Consider the following 10,757-nt stretch of genomic DNA (forward strand, 5'->3'; position numbering starts at 1 on the left):
TTGTGTTCCAGAAAATAAGACGTCACTGCCAGTTGGTTCCTTTGCCTCCGTAGACAAAACCGCACTGGGCAGCTGGTGCTTCGCGTACTTTTTTTTATTAGAAATTACGCTAGGCTTACTAGCTTCTTCGGATTCCACGGCTTTCCGTTCGCCTTGGAGGGCGCCTGCTGCATTTGTAGTGCACCCATTCGTAACGCAAAATAGTGTTGGTGCTTCGATTACTGGATGAACGCACAAATATCAGAAAGTTATCCTTCATGTATTCATTTAAGGTCTTCTTAAATGCCGTGATGGATGAAAACGATACACCCACAAATTTCTCAACGAAAGCCACTTCCGAAGCCATAGCAGACGCAGTTTAAAGCCGAATGTGCGCCAATAATTTGCAAATGACGTCGATTAAAATAAATCGCAAAAAAATGACGGTAGGCGAGTGGGGTTTTCAGTCTACGCATATATGCAAAGAAGTGCAACATTTTGACGTTAAAGTTTTTATTTCGGCTGCAGGGGTTTGCAGAAAAATACATTGTGCCTCTAGCCGCGGGCGTTTTATGTCGCGTAAAACAGCAAAAAATCCAAATCGCCGATGGTCAATGACCTTGACATTTCGCTCACTTAAACAAAATGTTGCGTGCAACATGTCACGGGAAGGTGCTAATTGATTAGACTAACTTCCCATTAAAATAACAACTTCGAAAACCCCATAGTTTCGGCGAATTTAATTTGGGTGTGTCCTTCGCACTACACCATGAGAAATCGGCCCAAAAGGCATTTGACCTTGAACCTCTGTCCAGCGCCAAGCCTCAGAAATCTGCCATGGGTTTTCTGGCCATGCGTTGAAATTTCGGGTCATTTCCCCCTGGTTGTTCATTAAATTGAATAAAAATGCTCTATGGAGTATTCCGGAACTTTGGAGTGTTGGGCTCGTTGCTCAGAGGTACTTGCATCCCTTAAGTAAAGTCATATGAGTTCGTGCAGTTGCACCTAGACAACGGTACTTGCATATATGCAGGGTTTCTGCGAGTAGGTTGTGTCACTTTCGATGGAGATTTTTTAAGGTCCGTTTCAGGTAAAAATGCCTTCTTTGTCTCCGACAATGGAAGATGGATCCATCGCACAATGGACAAAGAAGGAAGGTAAAAGCAATTGGTTTTAACTTAATCGAAACTTTAGGTGACTCGGTCAGTGTTGGGGACGTTTTGTGTGAGGTTCAGACGGATAAGGCTGTTGTTGCGCTAGAGAGCGAGGAGGATGGAATACTGGCCAAGATTCTTGTGAGCAATCTGAAGTGTTTTTCAACCCTTTCGAGGTTATATAGCCTGAAAACCTATGTTCATGGTTATTAAACCGTCAGGTAATAAGGTCAGGTAGGAGTAAGTTAACTTTGTTTAATCGGATTAACACGGGGGATGTCGTACAGGAATTTACTTAGCGTAGTTGTGACCAGAAATACGGTTTTGTAATGGTTATTTCGTGATTTCGTATACTTTTAAATGGCGTTATCGCATGGATATATTAGTCCAGTGTCTGAAATACGTTTTGGTGATCGTTATATTGCCAATATTTGTCCCCGACGTGTGGTTGAATAACGACTATATAACCCTCCAGTAACCGTCAAACGTGGTTAATTGACGGTTATCACACAGTTATTTAGCTTACAAACGCTGTTCACCGTCGTTTTTAAACTCTATGTAACCACCGAAAACTGTTATTTGGACCCTTAACGATGCATGAAACTGCCAACGAACAATGTCGGATGGTTTTTAGACAATTATATAACCGTCATATAACTGGAAAACTGGAATTTCTTGGCTACTTTTTCAGATACGCGAGCCAACTTCAGGTTCTCTCTCCTGAAAGCTCTTTAGCCAACCTCTCCTCTCTACATTGATCCGATGGAGGATTCCGAAAACACAAGAATCTCTTATTTTGCTAATTTCACCAAACATCTAATGGTCATCGATCAGTGTCGTCCAACTGGGTGGGATCCCTGAAAGTTCGGTACAAATTCAGTTGCATTTCGAAGCATTCCTCGAACAGTACCGTGACCGCCAAGTTGGGTTCCAGTTGCTCAACAGTAGGGTGACCTTATTCGCATGCAGATCCTTGCGGAATTGGGCTCTTCGGCTGAAAGTTTACCTCAACACGGGATGCTTCATGCCAGAGTCTCACTTCGTTGACATAGAGCAAGCATTCGGAATTTGTCATTTGGAGGTCGTTGATAAGGGACATCAATAGACAATCTCTGGTTTGGAACAAGCGTCGTTCAAAACACAATACCGGAACTTTTGAAACTTACCGTGTCGAGAGCAAAACGTCCAGCTATTCTAAGTTTACTCGTGGGGCGTCTTTCATTGTTCGGTCGGTGACCTTACAAAGGTTCTTAGTTTTAGCTCAGTTTTGTGGGTCAAGACCCGTAAGACTTTCTTAAGTAGGTTCCAAGCTCGCGATCAGTACAATGGCATCCCCTTCCGATGTACTCTTGAAAAATGCGACTGAGGAGGGCGGTGGTGGAGTTAACTAGTCTGTTAGGAATCCGCAGTGTATATCGTCGAGGCCTGCATCCAGTCCTGGGAGGGCATTTCTAGTGATGTCTTTGTTATATTCAAGAAGCCGGATCATTATATGTGTGTAGTGTGGTGATTTCGACCGAAACTGTAATTTCGATACCGTCAACCGGAGAATAGTGGATAGCAAGTAGACCGGCCTCATTGTCGTGAAGTAGAATGTCCGTTTTTGGTCAGGGGAATCACTGGGTACCTTGACACCCTGCTTTTTGTCTGGGACGATATGCTGATACTTCCTCCAGCCGACGGTGGAAATTCACCCCGCTTTTCGCTTTCGTTGGATACTGCTTACTCGCTTTGCAATTTGCTTGTAGCCAGTTGATCAATGGGGAACCCCGAAACTGTGCCAGGGATTCACTCTTCTATCAAGAGGTGAGGCTTTATGTCAGTCCATGGGGAACCGTTAGAAAACGAGTACTGTCTGAAGAACAGGATATTAAATTCAGCTCTGAACAATGTACCTGCACACACACTGGCTGCAGTTTTGTTCCATAGGTTGCGTCTATAACCAGAGGGCCAAAAGGGAGTTACACTAAGGGCAACGAGACCTTGTACTACGAATTGTCGTATTACGTACCTTGGTACTCTGCGATATGAGTGTGAAGTCAATAAGGCGCTTCCCCAGAGGCGACTATCATGTCTGCATTCATCGAAGCAGCGATTCTGCTTTCTTCTGAAAAGAAAAATCGTTCAACTATAACACCCTTCCGGTGCCTAGCTGTCATGCCACCTAAAGGAAGCACGGGGGCTGGGATACTGCCAGGAGAGGTCGGGTTCGAACCATGGACTCGAGGATGTACAGGTTGCAAAAGTCGGCCCCCAAAACCTGCCGCAAACCCGATGTGGATTCGAACGCATCTGCTGTGCGCGGTGGTATCAGGTGTGAGACGTCTGTTTTAGACCCTGTACCCTCGGGCCAGGCCAACGTGCCTAGCTTCATGCCACCTAAAGGAAGCACGGGGGCTGGGATACTGCCAGGAGAGGTCGGGTTCGAACCATGGACTCGAGGATGTACAGGTTGCAAAAGTCGGCCCCCAAAACCTGCCGCAAACCCGATGTGGATTCGAACGCATCTGCTGTGCGCGGTGGTATCAGGTGTGAGACGTCTGTTTTAGACCCTGTACCCTCGGGCCAGGCCAACGGAGCACGTCAGCTTATCGAGTCATCCACTGCAGATAGGTTCCTCTGAAGAAACACATTCAACTCGTCCCCTGTGGGTCAGACTTTTGTGTCACAGGATACTCCCAGGGTCCATCAACAAGGCCCCGTAACCTCCTGCTGTCTTGTGAGTTAGACTTTTGGGTCGTACGATATTACAGCTGTAAGCTAATTTCGGTTGTTCTTGCCCACAGTGCACCCATCACCCAGGCATCTTGTTTCGTTTTTTAATCGTTCGTTTCACTTTGTCTGTTATCCTATCTATTTGACCCTATTCATACTCCTATTTCAGGTCCCGGAGAAGGTGCCAAACGTAAAAGTCGGCACCTTCATTGCAGTGATAGCTACGTCTGATGAAGATTGGAAAGAAGTGGCTGCATCGGCTGCGACACTATCTGCTACCACACAGCAGCCGAAAGTTTCAGTTTCACCACCAGCGGCTGTTGGAACCGCTCCCAAAGTTTTGCAACCCGATGTAGCGGCATTTGCTCCACGCGACCCGTCGCGCATTGGGCCTGCCGTACGGTTGCTCCTCCAATCACATGGATTGGATGGAGCTGCAATACCTGCCTCTGGTCCACATGGAACCCTTTTAAAAGAGTAAGGAGTCTTAGTTTAGTTACCGTCGAACTGAAACATATTGTTGGGCTGGGTTGTTTCGCCTTCTATCAGTTACCATTTACTTTCAACGACTCGCCTCTTCTATTCCCATATACTTTGGGTGATTATAGAGACGTGCTATCGTACTTGACAACTCAGCCTTCCGGTCCTCAGACTCCATCTTCTGCACCAGTCGTAGTTGCTGTTCCTCCTGGTTCAACTCCGGCGCTTTTCACTGATATTCCGTTGACCAATATGCGTATGACGATTGCAAAGCGCCTGACACAATCCAAAACGACCATCCCTCATGGTTTCGTTCGGTCTGTTGCCTCGCTGGATAAAATAATGGATATGAGAAAACAAATGAAGGACCGAGCAGGACTGAAGATTTCAGTCAATGACATGATTATCAAGGCGACTGCCCTCGGTCTAAGGGTAAGCCGGTCTTTTGTTGTCACCTCATGTCCAGTAACACGTGTAAGATCAACAATAGTTTTTTTCCCAAGCTGGGTCGCCATTCTGTTTCTCCCGGCTGTCAAAAGTGACGACAAAGTTAACATCTCACTCAGGTCTACAGTTGCTCCAATTCGATGCAATATCATCCAGTTCTGTTTACACTATTCATATATTTCGTTGTTTGATTTCATCCTGTATCATTGTTATTTACCCCCAGTTTTCGAAATCACTTCTAGGAATGATACACTGATTAGTTAGCATACCTTTCTGAAACAACAATCCATTCTCGTTTCATCCTAGCTCGTGCCTGAGCTAAACGCTATTGCTGATCCCGCAAACAATAGCTGTAGGACACAATCGTCTGTGGACATTTGCATGGCGGTAGCTACACCAGCCGGACTGATCACACCAATTCTACAAAACGTCGACCGAACACCAGTAACGCAGCTCTCTGTTATGGCCACAAACCTCGCCAAGAGAGCACGTGATGGCAAACTTCAGTTGCATGAATTTCAGGGTGGATCGTTCACGTATGTTTAACGGAGAGATACGTCAATGGTTTTGCGACGAGTACTTTATTTCTCCTAGGTATTCATATTTGTAATTTTTGTTTTCACAGACCTTCCCACGTGACCACACACGCTTGAATCTTTAGCATGAGGTTCCTTCAATGCTAGAACGGTTCAGTGAATAATGTCCAAATGACTGACCGAAAAGTCCATATTTCGAATGTAACCTTGTCTTTTCTATTGCTCCTGGCATTTTGTCAGTCATCCTCCCCGGGAACCACAGCTAAACAACTCGGCTTTGCATTTACTAGTGGGTGTACAACGTTCTACGTTTCACAGTACAATACCACCTGGACAAAGGTAGAATTTTATGTCTATCTGAGTGGACAACACGTCGAAAATGTATTGTTTCTTCGGTTTTCTTCACATGTCTCATAACAGCCGTTTGTAAGCTTGTGAGTATTCGTAGTGAATTCATCCGGACAACCAGAAGTTTAGTCCTGCAATCACCGTCGTGGTCAAATCTCGTAGCTCAGTTGAGTAGGTACTTTTCACATAGTATTTTCCGGGTCCCATTTGTCATCCGATTCAAAAGGATTTTTAAAAAAATAGTGACGCTGTCTCAGAATAAATAAGCCATAAATCGAAGGGTGTGTCCATTTTTGTGGTAGGAGGGGCTGTTTTTCTAATTCATGTCAGAGCACATAAGAGGGAACGTAACTTGTCAGAAAAACAGGTATATTAAGAAAACTGTCATAAGGTTCACAGTTTCCTCGTTGTAACTGTCATAGACAGAGATCGTTTCACCCTACAGAACTCCATGTTAAGCATCTTTCACCTAGATTAAAGACGCTAGCGTTCTCAAACAAGTGATCATAGTTTAGACATGAAATTGGTCAGACGAGAATCACAAAATAGGTTTTTTACGAGGTCTGCGACTTGTGGCAGCCCCATGTAGACAAACCTTGGGTTTACAAGTGAGTCTTCACATTTCACTACATCCCGAAGCGGCTGTTACAGTGATGTTGCGTCCGGCCAAGGTAAGAGCTCTTAGTGAGAGGGTGTTAAAGTATAATTTTGTTAGGATGAGTTGAGGGCGACAGCTCTAATATGCGTGGTGTAGTTGTTGTATGCGGGAACAGGTCTTCTTTTCCAAATTCTGTAACTGCTGATGTAACTGTTTCCTATTCTTTTTTAAACTGATAGTCACCAAGTTACTATGTCCTTATCCTCATTTCGTGACGCTATTTTTACTCTTTCTCCTATTTCTACTCATTCTGTAGAATCTCCAACTTGGGGATGTTTGGCATCCGTGAATTCACTGCAATTATCAACCCCCCGCAAGTGGCAATTATGGCGGTCGGATCGGGATTTCCTAAACCGGTCGACACGTCACCAACACTACCGAACAAGGTGCTGTTTAGCAATCAGATGTCAATGACTCTATCGATCGATTCACGTTTTGTCGATCAGTCCGCGGCGGGACGGTTCTTATCGTACGTGAGCCGACTCCTGAGCGAACATCCGGAACTACTACTGGCAGATGATCCGGTAGCTACGGCCGCTTTGAGAACAGGCAGTGGGAATGTCTTTGACGAGTTTGATATGCTGCTCCTGTCCTTGAGCACCGAAACTACGGTACGCGCAGCATCGGCTCCCTGAATTTGCCTCCTCCAAACAGTACTGCTTTTACTTCTCATACATGGGTTGATGGGATTGCTTTCAGCATTCCCCAGTTCATGTCTGCATACCTTCACACTGGATTGGTAACCAGATACATTGTCACTTCAATATTAGTTATTTGTAGTCGTTCTCATGCACTTCTTCAGAAACTAATGGGGGCTAGTATCACTTAAGTGGAAGTAAAAACTTATTTAAACAATGGGCAACAGAAACCAACGATAATCCTGGTATTAATAAAATAGATGCCGCCTCATGGAGCTGTCGACTATTCTTTCGTCAAAACACTGCGGTGTCAGGCCTAAGGTATAATAATCTTGACGTCCAAGATGACGTGGGTAATCTTTCGCGAAGATGTTCAAGCTGTGCGAAATCCTAGCAAATCCTGCGTACAATGGTTACTTCCCGACATGTGCACTTTCATTTCGCGTTGGATATTGGTGAAGTGGAGGAAAATGCTGCAGTCCAAAGTGACCAATTTCATTCATGGTTCGGATGGTGCATTGAGCACAGACGCCGTTTCTGCCTAACGCATAAGCTGAACGCCCGACAAAAGCCATCCTGATTGGGATTAACCGGGTATGTGGCAAGACTCGGTCGCCCAATGTTAACACTCCTAACCGTAAAACCATATGCTCACCGACCTTAATTATGCGCACGGCGAACGTGAATCCAGTGGTTTTCCTGGATGCATTCGTGAGGGGCCTGACTACGTTAGAACAGTGGGTTACTTGTCCTCGACATTTCATGATCTCTAAAGAGGGTTGATAACATTTAAAACTTGGTATCCTCTAGTACAAATCCGGTGACCTTTGAACATCATCTACCGGGAAAGGAGGATTAATAAATTGGAAGATGTTTGTCACCAATCGAATGGGCATCGTCTGAGAGGTTTGGCAAACTGGCGGATTTACTGCTGGCAACGTTTCGCTTTTGACAAAAGCTTCGTCAGGCCAAGTGAACGTCAGACTGACATCTAGCACTGGTCAATACGGCTAGACTTGGGGAATCTCACTGATTGGTTCTCTAACTGACTTAAAACCCAATCATTCCGGTAACTTATCCATTTGACTTAAGGATGTTTTTGAGTCAAAAGCGAAACTTTGCCCAGCAGTAAATTCACCGGCTGTTTACCAAACCCCTCTGAAACGAAAATCGAGAAACGCCATCATTACCTCTCCACATGTCGCTGGATCACTGTATTCAGTTTTGTTTTACATTACAAGTTTCCACCTGTGGTTTGTTGAAATCGGTCCCAGCTCGGTTGGCATAGAAATGGAAAATAGGATGACTCAAGTTTAGGATAACCCTATGATGTCTTCTTGTCGAAGGAGGCTTCGGTGATTTTTCGGCTTCGTTGTTCAGTTCGCCACTTTTTAACGGGTGTTTTGATTGGTTCTTCCCTCCACTTCCAGAACAGCAAAATTATGCAATCCTGTCCGAATGTCCCAACTTCTTGTCTCTCGTGCCAGCAAGTAATGATATTAAGTATTCCAACTCCTGGACGTAATTATCTCATCTTATCATCATCATCCGTATTGTCAGTTGGATCGTTTTTCAATGTGACACTGAAACAGCGATGCCTGACTGATATTGAGTTCTGTATGGGTGTAACGTATATACTAATTACCAGTTTGATAGGTCGTTATGAAAGTTCTGATCACTACTGTTTGTATAGCCCCATCAATGTTTCCACGTGAAATGGGCTTCAACTCAAAGTTAGACACACTGAGTTTGTGTAGTACTGTTTTTCCCAGTTCTTGGTTAATATTGCTTTGTCTACTGTTTGAACGCTCCTCACACCTCACTGATTTTTGGTGGCGCCTCAAATTTGATGCGCTGACACCGGTTACGGTATGCTAAATTAGCGAGACTGAATGTTCAATTAAACTCTTGTGTACACCCGGACAACGGGGAACCCAGTAGTGTCAGACCGTCGTTAAAAGGGTGGAGTATAAGAAGCACAACGCAATTCCTCACCATCTACACCTTTTGCATCTCAGGTAACAAGTTCTGAAGCTCCACTTTTTCAACTTTAATTCAGCGTTTTAATTGCCATTATACGCGCCAGAATTGTTCGTGTATGCAACACTTTACGATAATTCATAGGGTGAGATGATAAAAGGGAAGGATTTATGCTAGCCGGTTGGTCTTATCGCACAAAGTCCTGTGATTTTTCTAACAGTGATCGAATGCCCATAAGGCTCTCTGTGATCTGTCTTGTTAGCTCACTGTGCGAAGCATTCGTGAGTGTCGATCATTCAGCCGTAGCACTCTTTGAGTGCCTAGCTGCCACAACACCCTAAAGAAGCACGAGGGCTGGAATACTGCCAGGTTACCCAAGCCTAGACAGGGGAAGTCGGGAGGCAGGGGTCGGGTTCGAACCACGGACCTTCCGGTCAGTAAATTCGAGCTCTTACCACCGTGAGCGTACTAAAACGTCAAAACCATTGTAATACACTATCAACCCTGATGTTTTCTTACATATCGTGTCCGTTCAACACACCAGTCAAGCCGTTTCCTCAGTGGTTTCTCTGAATTCCGATGTTTCTTCCTCCCGACCTGCGTCACACCTGGGAGGTGCATCTGGTTCGATCCACCGGTCTTGTCACTGTTTGCATCTGATCTCAGGGAACACGGATGGTAATTAAATTTGTTGCGAGGTGTACATCCATGGGAAGCTCCAAAATCCTCACTGGAAGTTCAAGTAACCTCGTTGAGATTCCTTTTCCAACTAATTTCAGCAAAGTGCTCTCAGTTAATACACTTATTTGCAAATCAATTTGGTTTTCACAGAGATTCAACTGAATCTCTCGTTTATGATATTCTACAACTAAATGTGCTGCACACAGGCCGCCTCATGATTCACTTGGCAGCCATTCAGTTGTAGAGTATCATAAACGAGAGATTCAGTTGAGTCTCCCGTGAAAACCAGATTGATTTGCAAATGAGTGTATTTCTCGAAAACAGTCCAATTTGAGTTCAAGCAGAACAAGACGTTGACGGAAACTCGGGGACTGCGCCTACCTGATGAGCCCAAAGAAGGGCGAAACCGCTCGTGGGTTGTCGAAGAGTTTTCAGCAACCTTGTGAGTAGTTTTCTTTATGTTCTCAGTTAAACTCTAGATAAAATTTCTGATCCAAATATCATACAGTGGTAGCTCTCTGTCGAGGAACGTCCATCTACTTTGGCTGTGGGATATGCAGGTACACAGTGATAGTTCAAGAAAAGTCAGACATCAAAGACAAGTTCGTAGTGATTGTATCCCGAGTAATGGAAGAAGTGATCCAATTTTTTATCATCCAAGCATTCAGCGTTTACTTCACTTTTGTGGTTGTTTCAGTGGAAGTTCCCTTTCCATGTTTAGAGGGAGTGGGTTTAACAAGAAACAAACTCATTATCATCAGCTGTAATAACCGCGTACTCGTCGTACAGTGGTTATAGCTGCCGCAATTTCGTTCACCAGTGATTTGGGGGAGGGGGTGGGTAGCTGCGCATTGCACGCGCGAGCTGGTAAATTGGTGCATAAATCCAGCACTGTCATTGGGCTGTCAAGTGGGGGGTGGAAAAGGAGTTATGCGTTGAAGGCAGTAACTTTGATGCACGAGCGCCATTGAGGGCGCGACTGGGCCATGTCTGATGATGTTTCTAGCCATTGATGTGGCCCGTCTCGGGGTCCCCATCCAGGAAGATGGCAGTGACCAGCGTAGCTGAGTTTGCTGGTAGTGGCTTTCATACTTCGCTGCCAAGTCATTGTTTGACCGCCTCTGGCTCTCTTCCACCCTTC

General features: G+C 45.0%; 1 protein-coding gene across 1 annotated transcript; it reads left to right on the plus strand.

Annotated features, from left to right (window-relative positions):
• Positions 1–885: 885 nt before the first annotated feature.
• Positions 886–7,102, plus strand: T265_00275 (hypothetical protein; the record flags this gene model as incomplete). Its single annotated transcript, XM_009163983.1, has 8 exons — positions 886–937; positions 979–1,023; positions 1,059–1,136; positions 1,174–1,274; positions 4,018–4,325; positions 4,457–4,760; positions 5,082–5,311; positions 6,574–7,102. 8 exons carry the CDS (start codon positions 886–888, stop codon positions 6,950–6,952), a joined length of 1,497 nt encoding a protein of 498 aa, XP_009162247.1.
• Positions 7,103–10,757: the final 3,655 nt, after the last annotated feature.

This window comes from Opisthorchis viverrini (genome assembly GCF_000715545.1).
Source record: "Opisthorchis viverrini unplaced genomic scaffold opera_v5_2, whole genome shotgun sequence".
NCBI lineage: Eukaryota > Metazoa > Platyhelminthes > Trematoda > Opisthorchiida > Opisthorchiidae > Opisthorchis > Opisthorchis viverrini.